At 39.9% G+C, this 25021-nt stretch overlaps 1 protein-coding gene across 2 annotated transcripts in view; it reads left to right on the forward strand.

Moving 5' to 3' along the window:
- Positions 1-602: 602 nt before the first annotated feature.
- CHN1 (chimerin 1) overlaps positions 603-25021 on the forward strand; it is a 196247-nt gene continuing 171828 nt past the window's right edge. The window contains exons 1-2 of one of the 2 annotated variants that reach the window (XM_081242992.1): positions 603-790; positions 921-1117. In XM_081242992.1, coding sequence (XP_081099118.1) covers positions 1099-1117 — 19 coding nt within the window. In that variant the 5' untranslated portion in view covers positions 603-790; positions 921-1098. The remainder of the gene's footprint in view (positions 791-920; positions 1118-25021) is intronic. The other variant, XM_081242993.1, reaches the window with a different exon arrangement.

Below are 25021 nucleotides of genomic sequence, written 5' to 3' on the forward strand. Positions count from 1 at the left end.
CGAGAAATGTGGATTTTTTTTCCTGAGGCAATATCAAAGAGGTGTAAAGTAAAAAGAAGAAAATTAGGCTTAAGTACTTATAACAAATGATTTTAGGTATTCCCAGATGCTTTTTAACCGACGACAATCTGGCCAGAACTACTCTTAGTGACTCCTAAGTCCAAATGGAGAGGAAAGCAACATTCAGTGCTTCTGTTCGACTCTAGGCTCCCTTCCCGGAGTCCTATAGCTTCACGTCAAGGGCTCCAGACTCTCCGTTAACCCCGGAGGCGCCGGGGGAGAGATATATCCTCAAACGAACCCGATCCCCAGATGACCCTGGCTGGGTCCTTGTGTTCACGGAGCATCCTCCAGCGACTCTTCTTTCGAGTAACAGCTCCTCTCTGCGCCTCCACAAATCCCATTCCAGAAATAACTGGGGATTTCAGCTAAAACGCACACTGCCCCGCCCCTCCCTGGCTCCAGGAGGCCGCCTCCCGGGCGGCCCAGGCGGCTCCCAGCGGCCCGGGGCAGGAGGGGCGCGCGCCCCCGGCGCCCGCGCGCGCCCGTTGCCATGGGAACGCACGGGGCTACGCCGCCCTAGGGGGAGACGGGAGGAGGCGCGGCGGCAGATCCAGTGGGAGACGCTATCGCAAGATGGCGTCTGCGAGGCCGCAGGATGCAGAGTGAGCGCGCCCCGCCGGGGGCTCTGCGAGACTGCTCCTCTCCCCGCCGCCGCCGCCGCCGCCGCCACTGCGGCGCCGCCTCTCCTCCTGCCATTGCGCCGCGGCCAAGCCTCCCCGCCTCGCAGGTACCGGCGCCCGCGCGCGCTCCGCGTAGTGCACAGATGGCAGCGACAAGTGCCGGCTCGCCGAGGGCTAGCGGGTCCCCCCTTGTCCGGGTGCGCCTGACAATAACGCGTAAATAACTTTTTCTTGCAGCTGTGCCCTGCCTCCCGGCCTGCATCCTCCTCGCGCGCCAGCGCCCCCACCACGCCCCTCCGACTCCCCGTTCCCTCCGAGGTGTGAGCGCATCGCGCCGATGCGGTGATCTCCGGCCGGCCTGGGAGGAGCGCGTGGACCGGCGGGCGGTGGCGAGCAGTTGCCAAGCGCCTTTACAATGGCCCTGACCCTGTTTGGTAAGTGCAGCCCTTTGGCCGCGCCGCCGCAGGTGGGCCGCGCCGCGGGGCTCGGGGGCGGGGGCCGGGGCGCCTGGGGCCGGGACGCCGCAGGCGGTGTCGGGCGCGGGCCGGGGCCGCGGACTTGGGCCGCTCGGGGCGCCGGGCTCGCTCCCTCGCGCCTCTCCCATTGTTTCCTCTCCAGGCAGGGCCGATGGGCGTGTGCTCCCCTTGCCAATTCTGGGCAGGGAGGCTCTGAGGTCCTGGGTGTTTTGTAAACGGAGGATTCTCTAAGATGCCAACTTGGGAGCGAAGTTAGCTGGTTGTTTCCAAACCTATGTTTCTCAAGTCGGTAAATAAAGGTCCTGGAAAGTTTATTCATTTTGAACAAGATGTCTGTGCATCCCAACCTCCCTGGAATTTTCAAATTCCTGTGTTGATTCCTGTTGGATTTGGGGGGAATTTTTTGGACTCGGTATATTCCTTTGGAAACAAGAATGAGTGGTGAATTTATTTTAATATTTGCTAAAATTGAAAATGTTGCTCTAACAAATAGAGTAGACAGAAGAAAGTTGGTACTGAAGATAAATAGTCTCAGGTGAATATCTTTGAGTATTTTACGAAAGTGTTATTTCTGTGGTGTAATTACTGTAACATTATTTCAGTGGTTAAGACTTAGAGGTTTTTTTGTTTTGTTTTGTTTTTCCCCAGAGTCTGTAATGACAATGGGTTGGAAAGAAGGACTGAAAAAATACTTTATTTTCTTTTACAGAAAGAGACTGTGGTACTTAACGTACCTTGCTTTAAGAAAACTCAATATGTGAAAATTTAGATGATCAAAGTATTCAGTTTTTCAAAGGAAAAAAGTCCAATGATATGTACCTGATAGCTACAAGGACAGTCTTAGTGAGTTACTCACAATTTCAAGCTTCCAGTTACATTTTAAAAATGTCATTTGATCAAGCACTTTATAGGCATCACATACCACAATGCTTTTTGATGTAAATACTTCAGAGTGAGTTAATCTGCTGAAATTAAAGAATTACTTTTAGTTAACAATCTTATATTTCAAATTAAATTTAGACCCAGGGAGGTTATTTCCCAAGGTCACATGGCCCTTTTGTGGCAAAACTGAGCCTAGGACATAGTCTGTCAATCTTCAGTCTGGGACTATGCTTACTTTGCCCAAATACCCACAGTACTAGAAATGATATTTCTTATTTGGTGGTTCTCCATGAGTGTTTTAAAAATGTTTCTTCTTTCTCTGAAAGAAATAATAAAAATCTCTTGTTTTTCAATACCTTGTATCAAATATGCATTACTTAGTAGAAGCATTTCCTTAAGTGTGGACTTTTTTTGGTATAGAAGTTAAAAATGATGGCTTTACTCATAGTTGATATTTTCTTTTGAAGAAGCATTTATCTTACATTGTTGTAGCTAATACATAGTAGTAAAATCTACTGCAGTAAATTCTCTTTAAAACTATTTTTGACTTTCCTTCCTAAAGAGAGTCTGCATTTTCAAGGTTTGTTTTCAAAGATAAGATTTATAAATCAATGATTTTTAAAAGACTGGCATTCTCGATGAATAAAACAGATAAATTGGGGAGACATGGAGTATGTGATGAGGCTCTTTTAAATGGATTCCTAAATTATTAAATCTTTAACTACTGAGGTAGAGGTGAGGAATGGAAGAGCATGGAATTTGACCTCTAGAAGAAGGTATAAGAAACCACTCCCACCCCGCAGGATGAATAAAATATCTTTAAAATTTTAAAGTCATCTTGTGGGAATATAGAATTTAGTTTGCAAAATCCAATTTGGTTACAATTTTTAAGAACATTCCTCTGTTGTAAAGCAAAGTATATCTGTGTGCAGAGGCTCTTTTCTCAGTAATGACAGAGCAGCAGTGTGGCTGCACACCACTCATCAGTCATCTGAGATGTCGGTTAAAAATGTAGATTCCTTTGCCCAGAGACCCACGGAATCTGCATTTTTATTTTTTTATTCATTTTTTATTTATTTTAACATCTTTATTGGAATATAATTGCTTTACAACGGTGTATTAGTTTCTGCTGTATAACAAAGTGAATCAGCTATACATATACATATATCCCCATATCTCTTCCCTCTTGCGTCTCCCTCCCTCCCTCCCTCCCTCCCTGTCCCACCCCTCTAGGTGGTCACAAGGCACTGAGCTGATCTCCCTGTGCTATGCAGCTGCTTCCCACTAGCTATCTATTTTTACATCTGGTAGTGTAGATATGTCCATGCCACTCTCTCACTTCATCCCAGCTTACCCTTCCCCCTCCCCATGTCCTCAAGTCCATTCTCTATGTCTGCGTCTTTATTCCTGTCCTGCCCCTAGGTTCTTCATAACTTTTTTTTTTTTAGATTCCATATATATGTGTTAGCATATGGTATTTGTTTTTCTCTGACTTACTTCACTCTGTATGACACACTCTAGGTCCATCCATCTCCCTACATACAAATAACTCAGTTTCTTTTCTTTTTATGGCCGAGTAATACTCCATTGTATATATGTGCCACATCTTCTTTATCCATTCATCTGTCGATGGACACTTAGGTTGCTTCCATGTCCTGGCTATTGTAAATAGAGCAGCAATGAACATCTCTGTGTCGTTCCAATTTTAGTATATGTGCTGCTGAAGTGAGTATGAATCTGCATTTTTAGAGGAAGGGGATTTTAAAGGAACTCCTCTGTGATTCTAAGGCACATTCAAGTTTAAGGACTATTATATTAATGAGAAATACTAGATTTGCTCAAACTTGCCCAGTTCAAAATAGCTTTTTGAATAGAGCAGTCCCCAAGGGTTAGAAGAAACAGATTTTTACTTTAGATATTACTATTTAACTAATTCGTCTTAGTCAGAAGTACCTCATATCCCTTCTTAATAACCAACCTAGAACTGAGGAACAATGAAATAAAGCTCTAAGAGCTGGTGAAGAGAAGGTAGGAACAAGAAACTAGACAGGTGTGACTTTTCAGCCATCAAGGTCAGAGCTCCATAGAGTTTCTACCTAAGCCTCCCCAAAGTAACCACTGCCAGAGCTGAGAAAAAGCATCCTGTCGGGTCATCCCTTGGCAGGAATTTCTGTCATTTATAGCTAAACTGGAGCTCTGGTTTATACCCCGGCCAACTGATGAGATTGGGAACTCAGTTGCACTTCAGCTAGGCTAGCTAAACCTGAATAACTCTCTTCTCCACCTGGGTAGAATTGGCTCTGACATTGCCCCTGCTCCCCGCCTTTTTTTCTTCTTACCATTTATTCACCGTCACCACTGCCATAGATCACTTCTAATATTTAGGATTACACTGTAATTTGTTACATTCTTTCCTCACACTCTTCTACTGCCATGGAAACCTTTCATTATGCTGCTCTTTTTGGCATCTTTCACTATCCTGACACACCTGCCTATGGGCATCTTGGCAGAGATCCTTTGGAGCAGTTAAATGGGAATGGAGTATTCTTTGTGGTACAGTTAGGAAATGTTCTGATTTCCATTACTGTCCTGGCATTAAAATGTATTTTTAAAAAGACAGCTGTATATTTTCAGTACGATTTATTTGACAAAAAGCTAATTTTATAGGAAACTCCCACTTGAATACACTCTCTGCTGACATTTTAATTTTTCAGACATTGCTCATCAAGGAATATGAGAGGGAGTTACCTAAGCAGCAGAGTGCTCCAATGGTGAGAGCCCAGCTACTTTTTTTAGAATGTTTCATCTTTTCAGCTGTCATTAAAATCACCATCCTTATTTAAGTACTTGTGCATATTCCTTCTTTAACTGGTGTCAAAAAGTTAACATCTCAGCTTAAAATTTTTTCTTTTAGTGTTTGCAGACTTGGTACTATGTAAGAGAGACAAAAGAATTATAGTTGTTATACCTCTGATAGTCACCATCTGTGTGCAGTGTAAGAGGAATGTTGGTTATGCAGTCTTTTGAGGCACATCTGTCCCTGCAAATAACCATCCTATAAGCATTCTAATCTTTGAAGATAGAAGATAGTGATATGCGTAATTACAAACATTTGACATATTTGTCAAGAAGAGTTTCAGTTTCTTTTAGATCAGTATTTTTCAACCTTTTTTAAAAAAATCACCCTCTGTAAGAAGCCTTTTAGACATTTTTTCTTAATTGTTCCCTCCATGAGACTCTGTTTATGGACTGTATGTTTGTCTGCTTTATGCATGAATAGAGTAAAGTTTTTTGACTCCCAGAAGCTAAGTTTTGCTCCCTTGAGGGCAGTCTTACCCCCATTGAGAATACATGTTTTAGACTAATCTAAAGCAATCATAAGATAATTAGTTAGGCAGAAAAATACTGTTTGGTTGTGCTTTATATGTCATATAATAATAGTTCTGAAGGAATGACATAAGGACAGTAAGCTATATGTTTTTCACCAGATTGATTTAACTTAAGTATTAACAGTTTGGTTCATCTTTTTTTTTTTTTTTTGTGGTACGTGGGCCTCTCACTGTTGTGACCTCTCCCGTTGCGGAGCACAGGCTCCGGATGCACAGGCTCAGCGGCCATGGCTCATGGGCCCAGCCGCTCTGCAGAATGTGGGATCTTCCCGGACCGGGGCACGAACCCGTGTCCCCTGCATTGGCAGGCGAACTCTCAACCACAGTGCCACCAGGGAAGCCCAGTTTGGGTCATCTTGAGAGCAGCTGTGACACAGAGTTCCTTGCTGGGGCTGACGTGTGTGTGCAGCTTTTCTCAAAAGTCCCTCTAGTAATGATAATATCCTTTGATATGGGTAATTGATGTTTTCTTTTTCTCACTCTTATAAAGTACCAGTAACAGCACCTTTAAAGAACTTTTTATCTGCAATATATAATCTAAATGAAGTCACTGAACTTGCTTTGCAAACCCGATGAAAGACAAATTCTTGAGTCTGGCCTTAACAACCAATTACCAGTTATAAGTCATTCTTACATAGAAAATGATTCCCATAAACTTTGATTTTTTTTATTTATTAATATTATCCTACTGTACTTAAAAAACAGAGTAGGAAAAACTAAGAAAGCAGAATGATGTAACCATATTTTATACTGAAAACTGATATTAAAAAAAGAATCATGTCTGACAAAATAAAGTTACAAATATACATTCCTAATTTAGCTTCTTATATTTAAAAAGCAGGATGAGTACTTTGTGAATATACTAAAACCACTGCTTTGTGTACTCTAAAAGGGTGAATTTTATGGTATGTGATTTCATCTCAATATAAGATTATTAATAAAATCATGGGGGGAGGGTAGGAAATCAGATTGAATAGAAGGAAAATTTATTTCACTTAAACTGTAAAAACAGAAAATACTATTTTTATTTTTATTTATTTTTAATTTGTTGTTATTGAGTAACAGCTAATTTGTTCAGGATATAAGCTGATCACTTTTGTTCCAGCATCTTCTTTTGCACAGCATCTTGCACACATTAGGCAGTCAAAAGATACCTGCCAAATTGAATTAATGCTTCTCTTGTAACTTTCTATGTTATATTCAAAACCATAAAATAATGTCTGACGCCAAACCGTTAGATTAAAAGAGCCAGACACCATGGATTGCAAATAGAAAAAACTTCATTCAGAAAATACTATGTTTAAAAGAGTGGTTTTACATACAGGAAGCTTTAGAACTCTCCATGTTTTTAGAAAGTTTTTTTTTTCTTTTATTCCCCAAGGAACAAAAAACAAACTTAAAAATTGGTACGTTAAGATACCCCTACCTGTTTTTTTTTTTTTTTTTTTTCTTTTTGCGGTATGCGGGCCTCTCACTGTTGTGGCCTTTCCCGTTGCGGAGCACAGGCTCCGGATGCGCAGGCCCAGTGGCCATGGCTCACGGGCCCAGCCGCTCCGCGGCATATGGGATCCTCCCAGACCGGGGCACGAACCCGTATCCCCTGCATCGGCAGGCGGACTCTCAACCACTGCGCCACCAGGGAGGCCCCCCCTACCTGTTTTGAATGGCGGTTTTAAATTTAGAAAAGCAAGCACTTCTTGGAAAGACTTAACTGCCAGACAATGGAGTAGTTTGGGGGAGAAGGGAAGATGAGTCAGGCCAGGCCTGCCGCCAGCAGCTTGGTGGCGTTGGGCCACCTCATTGTGTTTCATCCAGCTGTGCTGAAAGTGGTTCCTTTCCCTTTCCACTCGGACTTTTTACCTTTGGATTTCATTGGACCTTGTATATTTCACGGTGTAAAGCAAGCAGAAAAAGGATGTTGTCCAAGAAACATTATCTCCACTGGAATAGATTTTTATGACCACAAACTTGACATTTCAGAAACGGAATGCGTCCTCTTTAAACTGCTAATCTTTCCTGATTTTCCCATTTCTGCGATTAACACATAGCTTCAGCCTTTATTCTTTCTGTCTTGTACTTTTTATACAGAATGTTGTTTTTCAGCTCCTTAAGGGCTGTGAGATTACTTTGTCAGAGATGATTTTTGGATTTGAAGTAGCTTGTAATAGGTGGGACAGACAACAGGTATGTGGGTAGATGTGCATTTGAGGGTTATGTAAACATCTGCCTGACTGGAATAGTTCCCCTGTAGGCCTTTTATGGCGAATGAATTTTACACCATTATATTAAAATTAAAGCATGATTTTTTTTAGCGTATTACCTGTAAAGAATAACATGCTAAATATAGATACTTATCTTCATATAGCATGGAAGAATGATTTTAATTTATGGACTGAAGATCTTAAAGTAGTAAGACAAACAAGTGTTTTGACTGAGGGAGCTACACTGTAAGAGAAAAGAAAGTTGTGGAAGTTTTTGTTTGGAGTGGGGGGCATTACTAAGAGGGACCTGTGTTGTAGGTGGTGGTGTAATAAGCAAAGCAGTATAAAAGCTCAGGACATCTGGGGTGAGGGGGAAGGAGTGGATGATAGAGTGGGAGAAGGAAGCAGAAACAAGAAGCCTACTCTTTCATAATTTTCCTAAGGAGTAGCTCTGTAGCCTGGGGTGTGTTTTCCTATTTAGTGATTCGTTTACTCATCTGTTTGATGAATCGAGGGCCTAATATGTGCGAGGTATGTATTAGTTCCTGTCCTCAAGGAACTTATATGTGCAGTGGATGGTGACCGAGAAAAATGTATAATGTGCCAGGGGGCTAATGCTGTGAAGAAAAATGAAGCAGGGTGAGGAGGATGGGGCTAGCTATGCAGCAGAGTGGTCAGGGAAGGCCTCACAGCAAGGGTGGATTTTGAGCAGAGACTAGAAGGAATTAAGGGAAAGAGTCCTGTGAAAATGGGGAATCACCTCGTGGAACAGGCTTTAAGGCAGGGATGTGCTCAGCAGTTTTGAGAAACAGGAGGAAGGGCAACGTGGCTGGAGCAGAGTGAGCCCGGCAAGTGCTAGGAGGTGAAGGCAAAGAGACACCTGGGGAGGAGGAGTGTTAGTGTCACAGATTATGTAGGGCCCTGACCTTAAAGCACGGTAAGGACTTCAGATTTTACTCTGAGTGAGATGGGAAGCTCGTGGAGGATACTTACATAGCATGAAGTGCAGAGGAAAGGGCTTAGATTTTGGAGTAAGAGAGCTACGTTTAGTCCTTTCTCTGCCAAGTGTCAGCTCTAAATCCTGGCCTCATTTTCCTTATATGTAAACAGGGGCTAATTCCCTTAACACGGTGGTTGAAGATACATAGTAGCTAATATTGTTACTAATATTATTATGATAACTATTAGCAAAGATCCAAGATACCAACAGAGTTTCTCTCTTTTTTTTCACAAGTCTATTGACCCACTTGAAAAAGTGGTTCTGCAATATTTCTGTTTGTATGTGTGGCTAAATATATGTCACATGCCACTGTAGACTTTGTCTGAGAATGCTCTGGTAGAGATCTGGTTCAGGGAGGTACAGGGAAGAGCAGATAGATTTCTGATAGTGCTGGGCACTTGGTACTTTCTAGTGCACTCTGAAAATGTAAAAAATACACTGGCCAAGGCTTACTTCTCTCTTGGGAGGTAATCCAGAATATAGTCAGATCTAGCCCCAGCCCCCATGACACTTAAAATATATCAAGGACTGTGAGCTCAATGGCTGGCACATAGTAGGTGCTCAATCCAAGTTTATTGAGTGAATAAGTGAATGAGCAAAGAATAAACATGTAACAGTGGGCTGTCACTCTATACACTTATCCTGTGAACAACCTTGAATCAGTTTAAACACTTCTCTTTTTTCTTCCTTTATTATTTTGGGTTATTCTTGCTTATTGTATTAGTGTCCATAATTGGAAACTCAAACCTGCCTCTTAGAAATTTATTAGTCTAACAATTCACTTCCCTACCTGAAATCCTCCAGCGAGTCCCCATCACCATTAAGATTAAGTCCAAATTCCCTAGTTTGCTTATAAGGCTGTCAAGATAGGACTGCTGCTGGGAGTTCCCTGGTGGCCTAGTGGTTAGGATTCCGGGCTTTCACTGCAGTGGCCTGCGTTCAATCCCAACCACAAGCCACTCAGTGAGGCCAAAAAAAAAACCACAAAAGGTAGGACTGCTGCTTACCTATTTATTTGGCCTCATATCTTATCCCCTCTTCAGAGGCTGTGCTTCAGGCATGCTGAAGGACTTGAAGTTTCCAGAAGGGATGGTACCCAGCGTGGCTTTGGCATCATTGCTCAAGCCCTTCTTTGCCCCACTCCCCTCTACACATCTCGCAAAACTCAGCTTGAGTAGTCATCTCTTCTATGTGGCCTTTGTGAGTTAGTTACACCTTTCTGCATCCATAGTGCTGTGTATATGTCTCTGCCCTGCCACTGTTCATGTGGTGATATAATGGTTAGTTTGTATTGTCCTATCTTCCCCATTAGGTGAAGTTCCTTCGTGGGAAAGCTATGGCTGTCTTTCTGTCCTTACCTGCCACTGTGATGCAGCCGCTCAATAGCGAAACAATAAAGGTTTCAGTGAATGTATGATGTTACAGTAGCCTACTGTATTCCTTCAATTTGGAAGTTAATTTTAAGGCCCAAATCCATAGGATACACACTCTCTGTTTTTCATAATTTTTTTGTTCATTTCTTCATTTGAAAAAAAATTCGGTAAATGGGCCATCATACCATCCCTTGGTTCCATACTCTAATATGGAATCCCCAACTGGAAGCTCGCAAAAGCTTGAATAAAATGGAAATCTCTCTGGGAGCAGATTCTTTGAGGTTTAAATATAGTATTACTAAGCATCCGCAGATGTTTCTAAATTATTTGGTATAATTAGATAACAAATTCCACTTCATTAAACTATTGTTCCTTTTCATTTCAATAGTACAAAGGAATTGCACATAAATTAGCTTGGTTTGTTCGTGCTTTACCCTCACAGTAGCGAACATAATCAAATTGAATAGGAATTCAGTATGAAAGTGGCTAACTTAACCATTTAGAGGTCAGAAAATAAAAACAATATATCCCTTCTCTCATAATAATAAATTTGTGTGCTACATGAGCATTCCTATTAGTTTTCGTATATTCATTAGAAGAGCAGATATAAGCAACAGTTTCAGCATTCATATTTTTAAGTGGAAAGAAAAGGAAAATTTTATTTATTATTTATTAATACCTCTCATTGTTCCAGAAAGAATTTGAGGTGGTTTCCAAAAACTTACAATGCAAGAGGATTAAAAACAGTAAGCGTGGGAATTTGTTTTTCTCTGTCTTGTATCATTAGTTCCTTCCTCTCCCCTGAATCCTGGATCGTTTCCCTCTGATTACAGCCATGCTTTCCTATTCTGTATGAGGGCGTTAGAGCCCTCTCATGCCATCCGGAGTTATTAGTGGCCCTCTTCTTACCAGAGGTTTGTTGAAATGGCGTTCGGTGTACACCCCCCCCTTCTCCTCTACACTCTCTCTTCTCAGCCACCATATTTTATCATTATTGGTTATGAGACATTTGTGAATGTCATTAATCTCTAGTGAAAAAAAGATTGACAACTGCGAAAGGAGAAACTTTTCTGACACATGTTGAAACAACAAGGAAGACTTTCTTCAAGACTATTGCAATAGGTGTCAAGACTATCACAATAGGAGAGAGAGATCAGGCTTAACTCCGAATATAAGAACAAGTGGGGATTTATAGTCAAGGAGCAGATTGGTGGGGGGGTGATTGATCAGTGGATGGAAAATTACTAAGAGGAGACAAGGACAGGGGGAGTTCTTGTTAAACTGACCTAACAGGATTCTTGCTGAGGGCAGGCCAGGTGGTCAAATATCAAGGGCCGGGGGTGAGGAATTTTTTTTAAATTAATTAATTTATTTATTTATGGCTGTGTTGGGTCTTCGTTACTGTGCACGGGCTTTCTCTAGTCTAGCCCTCTTTTTGTGTTGAGTGGGGGCTACTTTTCGTTGCGGTGCGAGGTACTCTCATTATGGTGGCTTCTCTCGTTGTGGAACATGGGCTCTAGAGCGCAGGCTCAGTAGTTGTGGTGCACGGGCTTAGTTGCTCTGTGGCATGTGGGATTTTCCCGAACCAGGGCTCGAACCTGTGTCTCCTCCATTGGCAGGCGCGGATTCTTAACCACTGCGCCACCAGGGAAGTCCCCAGGGGTGAGGAATTTGATTAGGTATCAGGTATCAAGGGTGTGGGATTCTTTCCACAGTGACTTAGAATTGTTGCTAAAACTGGGCAGTGCAGGCCTAGCAAGGCCAGGGGTCAAGGTTGAACCCTTTAGAAATGGGCTTAGAGGAGCCTAACTGAAGTTTGGTCAAGAAGAGCCTCCATTGTGCTTCTGTTTGGAAGTGCTTTATCAATTCATAGCCAGTGAACAGTGGCTTCTCCACTGTTGTCATGTTTGATCTTTTTGCACTATTTGCTATTTTTGATTGCCTCTTTCTTCTTGAAACTTTTTTCTCGTCTTTCAAACACTGTATTCTCTAGCTATTCTTTTCTTCCCTTTCACTGTTCTTCAGTTCTCTCTTGTTTGCTCCCCTAACTGTTACTGCTTTTCAGGAATGGACCTTCCTTTCTCACTTGGGAATATATAGGCTTCAGTAGTGAGTACTGTGTGGGCGAGTCCCAAGTCTCCATCTCCAGCTCGGCCCTTCCATGCCCTCCAAATCGCTATCAGGATTCCCTGCGGACATTTCTGACTCTGCACATTCCCAGCCCCAAATCCTTAGCTTTTGTCCTTCTGTCCTCCCTCCCCTTGCCTCTAGTACCCAATCAGCTGCTAACTCTTGCAGCTTGATCTCTGCAATAGCTTCCGTTCTGTTCCTTTCTCTATTTCCAGCTCTTGCTCTGCCTTTCGTTTCAGTACCACAATCCATACCCTCCGCCTCCTGCCACCCATTCAGAAGGAATCCCTTCATCTTCTGAATTCTTTATCATTTTATCCATGAATCTCCTGTGACATTTGTCAATGTGTTCCTTTCACAGTAGTAATGTATCTTTATCATATGTTTTCTAGGCTGATGGTTCCTATAAGGGAAGAGTCATTCTCATTTCTGTGCTCCTTACCATGCTTGGCACAGTGCTTCACATATAGCAGGTGCACAAAAAATATTTAAGTGAATAAAAGAGTTATTAAACCACAGTAGTTCATAGTTGAACAGTTTCCAGAGTAGAAATAGAAAGCATTCTCTAATTTTTTTCTATAACTTTATAATACTTTAAACAAGTTAACAATAGTAAGCATATCTCGGAATCTCTCATATATTGTTTTTGTCATCTGATGATCTTATTTTCAGTCTTTAAAGGAAGAAATGCATATATTCCTGCAGTATTGATGCATGTCAAGGGCCGATATGTCATTTATTTTGTGATTGGTTGCTTTTGTTAGCTTGACTTTTTCCAAAAGTTTCTGGTGAAATTCTGGTTGAATTTATACTGCTTTTTATTCTGTAGAAATCCTCTTAATCCTGGAGAAGGGGCACTAAACAGTAGATACTACACACACAGGGCTTGTTAATCTAGGTTGTTTTGCTGGTCCCTTTAATGTTGCATTGTGTCCAGTATTCACCTGAAAACAGAATACTCTCCCTCCTTGTGGAGAGACCGTGCTAAAAGTAAGAGAAATGATGGGTTCTCCTGATTTCATATATGTTCTCTGCTCTTTTAGACTTTCTCAGGCCATTAGCAAGGGGATGGTGAAGAGCCCTACCTTGTTCAAGCTCCCTTTCAGGACTCGGTGGGTTAGCCAAGTTCATAGGACATTTGTATATTAGTCCGCCATTTGGAAACTGGCTTATTAAGTGTTTCTAAAGTTGCTGAATAGAAGTCACTAAGCAGTGGACCAAAAAGCTAATGCTAGTGATTGTTTTTCAGAATGTGCTGAAACCCAAAAAGAAAGATGAAGTCTGTGGTTTATAGGACATTTCATGTATTGACAGTAATACTTCATTTAATTGTGAAAAATTTTTTTATGAAAATGATTTTGCCGCTCCTATAAGTTGCTTTTGGTGAGCCTACCTATTTAAGTCTTTCAATGACATTTGTTAATATTCTCAGATTTAGATGTTATAAAAATGCTCATTATATATGTGTGCAAAATATGTAGTTAGGGCTTCCCTGGTGGCGCAGTGATTGAGGGTCCGCCTGCCGATGCAGGGGACACGGGGTCGTGCCCCGGTCCGGGAGGATCCCACATGCCGCGGAGCGGCTGGGCCCGTGAGCCATGGCCGCTGAGCCTGCGCGTCCGGAGCCTGTGCTCCGCAACGGGAGAGGTCACAACAGTGAGAGGCCCGCGTACCGCAAAAAAAAAAAAAAAAAAAAAAATGTAGTTAAAGGTGAGAGCCATAAAAGCAAAGTTAGTGTGTTTTTTCTTCATCATAATGTTGATAAGTGAACCAGAGACTTTTAAGTTATATTCTTTGAATAAGAAATGATTCTCAACTTGTCAGTTTACTCTTTTAGCTGAACTTAAAAGGTTAAATTATTTCTAAAGAACAAGAAAAAAGAACAGGATGGATTAATCATACAGTAATAAAAAGAAAGGAGGAAACAGACGTTGCTCTACAGTAGGGAGACTTGCAGAATACTTCGAGGCCTGTCATCCTGAATTTTCCAGACAGATGGCTCTGCAGTTCTCTGGAGAGACAAGAGCCTCTTTCTTGGGCCGCCCCTGCCCCACCTGCTGTTGTACGTCTCTCCAGACGGAGGAGCTCTTGCTCTCTCTTTTTTCTCAATCTTTCACACAACCTGGGGAAGGATGGGAGGGAAGGAGCAGTGATTGCACACGCAGAGCCCTTGTTTCTCTGGGGTGAGACCTCATTCAGCTCCAGGTTCCTTTTGACTTCACTCCTCTAATCAAAACTTTTCTGCTTTCATCTTGTTTTTCAGTTATCATAATTGACCTTAGGGAAAACAGAGGCATTTGAAAACTTAAAAATGATATTTTGAAGTAATTTTCACTTAATCAAAAGTTAATAAAAGTCGCTACAGAAAATATCCAACGTTTCAGGTCCTGTAATAAGCTATTTTCCGTTACCAGGAGAAGAAGGAACATTAACGTATGCTACGTGTATTAAGGTTAGATAATTTGCAAAAGATCTGTCCCAAGTAGTCTTTTTCATTAGTAAGGTTACATTTAAAATAAATGGGCACTTTTTTTTTTTTTTTAACCAGGGAATGAGAGAGATCTTACAATGCAAACTACAGCTCTTTGATGAAATAAATTTTAAAAAATTTTATTTTATATTGAAGTATAGTTAGTTGATTAACAATGTTGTGTTAGTTCCAGGTATACAGCAGAGTGATTGATTCACTTATACATGTATCTGTTCTTTTTCAAATTCTTTTCCCATTTAGGTTATTACAGAATACTGAGCAGAAGGATAGATTGTGATTTTGGGATTGACATGTACACACTGCTATATTTAAAATAGGTAACCAGCAAGGACCCACTGTATAGCACAGGGAACTCTGCTCAAAATGGGTACTTTTAATATGTTGCTTACTATGTATTTTCAGCCACCATAATTAGATGGCAAGGTACAATTTTTATTTATTTTAAAATTTAAACAGAAGGCTTATGGAAATATAATTAAGCTCCATTTAATTAATAATCCCTAGATTGAGAGATCAAGAATTTATAATATCTAAATTTTTTTTATTGAGAAAATGCAGCCACTTTTAATAATAAATTCTCTCAATCAGCACTTTTTCAAACTTACGTTGTGATTTTAAGGCAGACTTAGAAATGGTAATATAAACTGAAATGAGTGAAGTCTATCACTTTAAACTCTCATGTTCTATATTTCCAATCTATTACCTTAAGTTATATCCATCTGAAACTTTTTCCTAATTAAAAATACACTGTTAATGCTGAAAACTTGAATGAACTGGTATATTTAACACTGTATTATCATTTTACATACTCTTTTCTAAAGAAAGCAAACCAAAGATGAAATTTAATAGTCTTCACATTTTATTTTCCAGTGCCTTACTATAAAAAGATTCATAGCTCCCAAGAAAGCTGCTATAGAAATAGTGTTATCTATCATATTGTCACAAGGCAACTAAAATATTATGGTAGTTATGTTGTAAATAGTCATTTATAAAACTCTAATAAGAAAAAAGTCATTGTGGTGGGCCAAAGAAAACATATTTTGGGGTTGGTGGTGAGGCAACTCTAGGCCACTATGTAAATTTAGAATATTAATATTTTATCTTTAATACTATATGAAAAAATAAAACGATGCTGTTTCTAAAGTCTGAAGAGGATCATATGAGCATGACTCTGGGGCATCTTCACATACTATGTACCTTAACTCCTAACTCAACTTGTAAACTTTTGCTTATAAGACACACACACAGCGGATCTATGGATGTATCTATTTATTAGTTCCACTAAACTTTAGAATTCTTGTTAACTTTTGCGATTTAGTTTTTATAAACAACAAAAGGCCTCTATTTTGCAAGGTACTATCCTAAGACTGTTTGCTACATTACAAAATTAGGAGAATTATTCTAATTTCTCCACTGACTAAATGCTCTTAAAATTCCTTTGGTATATAAGATTCTCAAGCTTCACAATTGCATAATATATCTCTCCAGCCTAACTCCTGAGGATGCTCTTGAGATCAAATGTGATGGTTTGGCTATAAATATTCCAAGTGCTTTAGAAGAAGGATCATAAATTCACAAATGTACTTCATTACAGTTATTGGTATTTGGGCCCTGGAAAACTGAATACTTTGATTTAAATTAAAGTAACATTTTGAATATTGAGAACATTGTATTGAATATTAGAATGATTTGCTTCTGGAACTGTACGGATGAATAGAGTGAAAACATTTTCTAGGGAGTCCACAAGATGGCGCTTGCCAACCTGTTTCCTTGGTTTTTCCTTACCTTAAGGAAATTTGGCAACAATTTAAGAAGGAATATCTAAATATTAATGTATTTAAAATGCTAAAGCTTAGACTTCCAGAAAGCTTGACTCCTTAAAATTGATGAGCTTCAATTTAACGTTTTGAAAAGTGCTCATTTCTAATATCGGAACTAAGAGTTTTTGCTAAAGTTTAAGGTTATTTAATTATTTATTTTTTGGTACACGGGCCTCTCACTCTTGTGGCCGCTCTCTGTTGCGGAGCACAGGCTCCGGACGTGCAGGCTCAGCGGCCATGGCTCACGGGCCCAGCCGCTCCGCGACATGTGGGATCTTCCTGGACTGGGGCATGAACCCGTGTCCCCTGCATCGGCAGGCGGACTCAACCACTGTGCCACCAGGGAAGCCCAGTTTAAGGCTATTTTGAAAACACACTGGGATCTGTATAATACAAGGGCTGCCTCCATTCACCTCTATTTTTATTCACACCTATTTTTAAAGAATATGTGATTCTTTAATATGTGATTTGTGAGACATCTAGTCTATATGCATGCATAGTTTCTAGACATCTTAAACGATTGATGTTTATAAGGACCTGGCCAGTAGTAATTGTTCTAAAATAAACAGGAAGGTGGAGTTGGAATATAGTTTAGAATTTCTAATTATGAATGAAATTAATAAGTGGAACAGTAATGAAGGGTAACAGGAATCCACCCAGTCATAATATGGATTACATTAGGCTTCATTTTTACTCTTGTGCCTTTAGCATTTAATTAATACTGTTTTACATGTTTACTGTTTACATTAACATTGTTAGGGAAGGGAGTCATATTAAAATTATGTTGGGGTTGGTAAGGGAAGTTTTATATTTGTTTATTGTTTTGTGAAATCCTGTGCATAATTTCAAAGAAAAGAGCTATATTCATAAAAAAACTTAAGACAAGAAAGTATATCCAGTAAAATTTAGAGCAAATTAGGTTTAGGTCTGTAGCATTCCATAAGTCTGATTTTTCTTAGCCTCATCATAAAAGTAGTCAATAGAATCAAAAGAGTGGTCAGTAGGATCAAAGGCCTGTCATGAAATAAGAACAGTAAAAGGAATTTTCTGTTGAAAACGAAGTCAAACTTGGAAAATCTAAATTAAAGCTTACAATCAAATATTTTAGATGATTGGAAAGTAGTCATTTTTCACCATTCTTATGAAGGTTTGTGGAAAAAGAATCTTGTATATATGGAGAAAGAATCACTAAGGGTTTCTTTTCAAAAACAATTATCGTACGTGCTGGCTGCTAAGCTTGCATAATTAATGTGTTCCGTGGGTAGGCTGCACATTGAGACCATTCCTTTGTCAGCTTTCCCTTTCCTATATCAAGGCTTCAGTGTTCGGTTTCAGGTTGCCATCATTTACATCATACTGTTTTGCACAGGATCTTCTTTAAAAAGGCTTATATAACACAATCTCTTTAAAGTTCAGTAGTTTTCATTGAATTTACGTAAACATTGAATCTAAGCTAAATTAGTTTCTGAGCTACTAACTTACTGAGAAACGTTGGTCAGAGAAATGTAACATGGGAACAGATGCAGGGGATGTACACATAGCACACAGCACACATAGCACACAGGGCTGATTCATCCATTGGCATCTTTGAATGCTGAGATCTTAAGATCTTAAGATTTCATTTTTAAAGTGCTTAGATTGCTTTTCCATTGATAAAATGAAGATTGTGCTTTCAAGTGTGCCTGTTTCCACATTTTCTCCTAGAATTCTAAAAAAGTTCTGAAAAAAAATCAAGCAATAAAATTCCTTTCTTTATGTCTTCAAATTCGCAGTCCACACTTGAGACCAAGTGAAAATGAAATAGCTCAAACTGAAATGTGTTCTTTGTGGGTCTTTCCCATCACATCTTTAGAAAATGTAGACATGGATATAATTGTCAAGGAAAGGATTTGTCTTTTCAGTTGGTTGACTGACTTTTTTTTTGTTTCTAGAATACATGAGTTCTAAAGCTTGATTTAGACTTAGATTTTACTCATTTTACTCATTTCTTCTTCTAATCTCTAACAGTGGCCTGTTTACTTTGAGATTTTTGGCCCTGAGATTTTTTGGCCCATGACAAACACTATTTGAGATAATTATTGCACCCTCTGATCAAGTTGTACTTGATCAGTAGAACTACTGACGTTATCCTAATAACAGTGGAACTGTAAGGAGCCGTATTTATTCCCTAAGGATTATTTTTCATTTTAAAGTGTCATATACATACAGAAAAATGTACAATACATAAGCATATTTAAATAAAATACACAAATATCAATAAATAAAAATAGTAAAATATAGATGTCATAAGCTTGATGAATTATTACAAAGTGAACATACCCTTGTAACGACTACTCAGGTCAAGAAATACAACATTGCCAGCATCCTAGATAGTCCCCTTTGGAACCCTTCCTAATTGCTATCCCCTCCAGCCTCCCCAAAGTTTATTACGATTCCAACGTCTAACACTATAGATTTAATTTTGCCTGTTTTTGTTTTTGTTTTTAACAGCATTTTTTCTTTTTGGTGGTGAGGATGAAATGCTTTTCCATATTAGAGTCTTTAGTAGAGTCCAATTCAACCCGGTAAAATGCTTCTGAATCTCATAGAAGGGGAGGGAATTGTGTATGTGGGGAAACACTGTATTTTTAAAATACATTTTAAATTATAAATTAAAAAAATTAACATGGTATTTCCTGGTATATAACTATCTATTTTAAATTTATTTATTTATGTTTGGCTGTGTTGGGTCTTCGTTTCTGTACGAGGGCTTTCTCCAGTTGCGGGAACGTGGGCCACTCTTTTTTTTTTTTCCCGGTACGCGGGCCTCTCACTGTTGTGGCCTCTCCCGTTGAGGAGCACAGGCTCCGGACGTGCAGGCTCAGCGGCCATGGCTCACGGGCCCAGCCGCTCCACAGCATGTGGATCTTCCCGGACCGGGGCACGAACTCGCGTCCCCTGCATCGGCAGGCGGACTCTCAACCACTGCGCCACCAGGGAAGCCCCGTGGGCCACTCTTCATCGCGGTGCGCGGGCCTCCCACTGTCGCGGCCTCTCTTGTTGCGGAGCACAGGCTCCAGACAGACGCTCAGGCTCAGTAGTTGTGGCTCACGGGCCCAGTTGCTCCGCGGCATGTGGGATCCTCCCAGACAAGGGCTCCAACCCGTGTCCCCTGCATTGGCAGGGAGATTCCCAACCACTGTGCCACCAGGGAAGCCCACTATCTATTTTAAATTGCTGAAAGATGTCAATGACAGGTGAAGGTATGTGCTGTTGCCAACAGAAAAAGGGACCTACAGTAACATAACCTCACATTTGTTTTTCACACTTGCTGCCAAAGACAGAGGAGAATAAATAGGTGGGGTTAGTGATTGCTGGGGGACATTTGTGGGTCATAAACTGATATAACCATAAGCGTGGCATTTCTTTGAACTCAGAAAAAATTATTTATTATTGCTTTCCTTAGTTAATGGACAGAGTGCTGATGAACTGAGATGTCACTTTTGGAAAACTGCATTGAATTAAGGAGTGTTCGGGCTCATAAATTCGTTAACACAAATGGGAAGAATTTTTTTTTATTACTTTGGGAGATATGTTCAGGCAGTCATAGAAAGGATGCTGAATAGCCTGGGCAATGTTTTTGTACTTCACTTAGTGGGAGTTTCAGTAGGTGTGACCTTATTGAGGAGTTAAATTGCTTTGTCATATGAAAATATTTGTTAAAGGGACGTTTTCAGTGACAAAAGATAATGGTCCTGTGAATGATACAATAGCTTCTGCAGTGCTTTATGGCCTTGATGCTGAGAACCTTCACATAACTTTACCTGTCTTCTTTTTAGCCCAGTCTCTTGGATATATGCCTGTGGAATTTTTTAGTTTGTCTCAGAACTCTTGCTTTATCATCACTTTGCAAAATGACATGTCTACATAGATGTTATTATTATAAATATATGAACAAAGACCAAATTATTAGAATTTTTATCCAACTTGAAGTTAAAGAGCCAGATTAGCTTCCTCAGTCAATTGCTTAAATAGATCTTAGAGCACATTAAGAGATATCATTTGATGATGGCACCTTTCTCCAATTGGGTCCCTCCTCTTGCCAGATGTGGATTAGCCTATATCCAAGGTGCAAAATTTGGCCAAATTTCACATTCCAAGGTGATTCTCAAACCAACCTGTATGAGAGTTTTAAGCTTTTTTTCAATTTGCAAATTAGTTTGAAGTCGAGCTGCTTACTTTACTGTTCCCACCTAGGACGTGTCTTCTGTTTAGTTGCAAAATATATTTGGGGCTTTTCCTTCAAATTTTACATGATTACAAATCACTGGAAGAGTGATAATTTCATTACAGGTATTTCTTATATAAAAAATATAAAGGCTTAGGTTCATTTGCTAGTTCACAACAGTTAACCCATTAAAAAAATAATTATTTTAGTACATGATATGCTTTTTGGATGATGACTGCTAATTGTTACTGATTCATTAGTTGTGGTTGAGGAAAAACAGCATCCTAATCACTTTTAGGAAACCAGGTATACCTCATGTGAATTTCTTTTTTTTTAAATCATTTGTATTTCCAATGTACTTTAAGCTTGATTATTCAACCCTTTTCTTTTAAACCAGTAATGCATGCTCCCATTTGAAAACAGTTTTAAAATCATAATAAATAAAGGCTGTAAAATTTCACATGGAAAAAACACGACTTCAGGTATTTTTATGTTATGGAGACTCATAATGTCAGAGGAACAGAACTAAATGTAGTGCTTACAAATGTGATCAAATGCAACTACAGCAGGAAATTTAACTGATATGTGGGGGGTTGTGGCCTTTTTTTTTTTTTTTTTTTTTTTTGCATATCAAGTAAATAAGCAAACAAACCAAACATTTGTTCCTAGGGTGAAAGCTTTCTTTTCCTTCTAAATCTTGATGTTGGATGTTTCTCCCTTCTGGGTGAAATGAAGATTGCAGAAGTTGTGTTGGTCAGTGTTACTAGCCTGTCTTTTTCTCAGAGCATTAGCTAAAAAGCATTAGCTTTTATTAAGTGTATTTAGACTTGACAATAAGAATAATGCCCTAATAACATAAAAGTTATGTTATGCTAATAACAGCCAACAGTTCCAGTTTTGTTTTTTTGTTTTTTAGTGTAGAAGCATTTCTACTCTTAGGGCTTTCATAACTTCCCCATCCCCAGAGAAAAGCGTGAGTCAGCTGGTAATACAAAAATTCCAGAATTTTAAATCTTGGCATAAAATTGCTGTGAAAGGATGCGCCATGTTAATCCTGTGTGCATCCTAAGTGTTGCTTTGTACCCCTTGGGCTACAGGTGACCAGAGCCTGCCACTAGACAGGTTTCCTGGGTTGACTGTAGGAAAACAGGAATGGAGGACTGAGATTCCGGCTTGAGTGATATTATTAGGTTGATCTTGCCTTCTTTTAACATAAATACTTAGCTTATAATCCACAAAACCTCCCATTGCTCATGAGTATTTTATCAAATGAAATTAATTACTGTGTGTATCAGGAACAAGTTATTATGGTTGATAATAATACCTCTCATTTTTCTACATCACTTAATAATTTTGTTTCCAAAGCTCTTTCTCTTTCATTGTAACTCCACTGAATCCTCTGTGAAATGTGCTGTGGGTGTTTGTACAATTTAGTAAATGGCAAAGTCTGGGCTTGAAATTGGCTCTCCTGGTATCCATTAGCAACTCTATTCTAGCATTTCTCATACTGCTTTATGATTTTTGTAATGTCTTTCTTCAGCCCTAAACTATGGAATTCTCAGTACAGGGACAGTGTCTTACGCCTGTTTATTTCTATATAATGTAGTCCAAGGTCCCATTGATAGTTGGTACTTGATACGTGCTTGGTGGGTGGATGAATAGATGAGATTTTATCTGATGGTAATATAGATTTTCATCTCTGGAGTCACTAAGAGTTTACATACCATTTTGATTTCCAGGGTATTTTGAAAACATTTTATTGTTGTAGCCAGTCTGGAAGGAGAGGAGATAGTATGCTGGGAACAGTTTCAAATTATTGTGTATCATTAACTACATTTCCCACTAGCTAGAATTTATTTGAGATATATTTGAAATCTAGACTCTTTATTGTATTTTGGCAAATGCAAATGCAAGAAAAACCAGAGGTAATGATAAACTAGCACTAATTAGAGATGTATTTGAAGCCTGGAATTAGCATTTACAAAATGGTATGTGTCCTCATGTGGTGCAGTGGGAAGTATATAATCATCATCTGTGTAGTAGGCTTGCAGAAATGTTTAATCTGAATCAAGGCTGGCTTCATGGGTGTGTGACCCGTGTGGTCACACAGGATTTGCAGTCAGAAGAACCTTGTTTTTAGTTTAATGTTCCGCTGTTGCCATGTTGAAATTCTTAATAACTTTTTAACAAGGGACTTGAAAATTATGTAGCAGGTCCTGACCTGAATCATGGGGAAATAATCACAGAAATACAGAATGTTGAAATTCTGTAAGAAAAATTCTCCTGATTTTTTTTTAATGTCATTGTCATGGAAGCTTTTTTTTTTTTCTTTTTTCCTTTCTTTGTGGTACATGGGCCTCTCACTGGTGTTGCCTCTCCCGTTGTGGAGCACAGGCTCCGGACGCGCAGGCTCAGCAGCCATGGCTCACGGGCCCAGCCGCTCCGCGGCATGTGGGATCCTCCCGGACCGGGGCACGAACCCGCACCCCCTGCATCGGCAGGTGGACTCTCAACCACTGCGCCACCAGGGAAGCCCTACTACTTCATTTATTTATTTATTTATTTGCGGTACGTGGGCCTCTCACTGCTGTGGCCTCTCCCGTTGCGGAGCACAGGCTCCGGACGCACAGGCTCAGTGGCCATGGCTCACGGGCCCAGCTGCTCCGCGGCATGTGGGATCCTCCCAGACCGGGGCACGAACCCGTGTCCCCTGCATCGGCAGGTGGACTCTCAACCACTGCGCCACCAGGGAAGCCCCCATGGAAGCTTTTTAAAAAGGTAGAGGAGCAGGAAGTGTTCTCAGTTAAAGAATACTAAGGAGAGATGGCAACCAAAGGTGATGCATGAACCTTAATTGCATCCTGCATCAAAAAAGCAAAGCAAAACAAAACAAAAGGACATTTTCCACATAATTGGGGATATTTGGTAGCATGTTTAACCCTAGATATACCATGAGGGTCCTTTTTTACTCACTATTGATTTTTGAATTTCTTTTTTGAGCAGTTCTAACTATTTGTGATAGCTAATTTTTTAAATAGAACGATATCTTGCAATTATCATATAGTTTGTTTCTTTATAAATCTAAGGTACATTAAGGGATTTTTATGTTCTTACTTTTCCTGTATCTTGAAATGTTTTGCCACTTCATCATTCTGGGAATTATTTCATTATTACTTATCAGTTATTCCCAATTATGCTAAAAGAAAAAATACTAAAATAATAAGAAAACAGAAGAATGCTGCAGTTGTGAAATACATGATCTCTATTTTGTCATCCTTCAGTTTTCTTATTGCATTGTCCAAAGTATTGAAACTGAGCAGGACCCTGCAGGGCCCTCCTGGGCACAAAAGCCCCTCTTTGTCCTCCATTTCTTATTTGTAGAAAAAGGCTTTAGTCTCCTAGGCCTTCCCAGAGTTCCAACGAGCAGACTGAAGCAATTACTAATTAGAGAAGTGATGGAATGCAGGAACACAGGAAAAGCAGAGTCCTAGTTCCTTCTCAAAGGGTATACACAACAATCTGACACGTATCTTTGAGTTGTTCTGCAGAGATTAAGACTCCTACCCAGGTGGAGGATGGTGACTACATGCTAACCACAAGCACTAGACCCCAGACTGGTTGGAACCAGAAGGTTGATGATTAGGATTCTGGAAACATCACCTTGTAACCTCACCACCAACCAGTCAGAAGAAAGTCCACGAGCAGCAACCCTCACCCCAAATATTGCCTTTAAAAAAAACCTTCCTTGAAAGCCACTGGGAAGTTTGGGCCTTTTGAACACTAGTTGCCTGTTCTCCTTGCTTGGTGCCCTGAAATAAATGCTGTGCTTTCCTTCACCACAACCCAGTGTCAGTAGAGTGGCTTTGCTGTGTGGCAGGAGAGTGGACCCAAGTTTGGTTAGGTAACAGTATTGCATCATCTTCAAGAAGGTATAAAAGAAGCTCAGAGACACTATTTTTGTAGTTGTGTTTTATTAAAATTTCATTGCACACATTTCATTGAACACAGTTGAAAGTTTAGAATATTTTACTTTCAGCCTATAATGGCAAAGTTTTTCAAAATCTTTTTATTTTGACAGAGGAAGACGTATCAAAATTATTAGATAAATCAGAAGATGAACAGATAACAACACTCTAGACTCTAATGATGACAGTTAAATTTATCATACAGAGGAAGTCTCAATATAAATCATTAGATGATGATAGGTCCAGGGTCAGCGAGCTGGCTTACCGCCTGTTTTCATAAGTGAAGTTTTATTGAAAGCCATGCCCCCTCATGTACATATTGTCTATGGCTACTTTCCCACTATAATGGCAGAGTTAACTAGTTGAGAGAGGTGGTTTGGCTTGTAAAGTGAAAAATACTTACT

This window comes from Mesoplodon bidens, assembly GCF_964165515.1.
Source record: "Mesoplodon bidens genome assembly, chromosome: 8".
Taxonomy (NCBI): Eukaryota; Metazoa; Chordata; class Mammalia; order Artiodactyla; family Ziphiidae; genus Mesoplodon; species Mesoplodon bidens.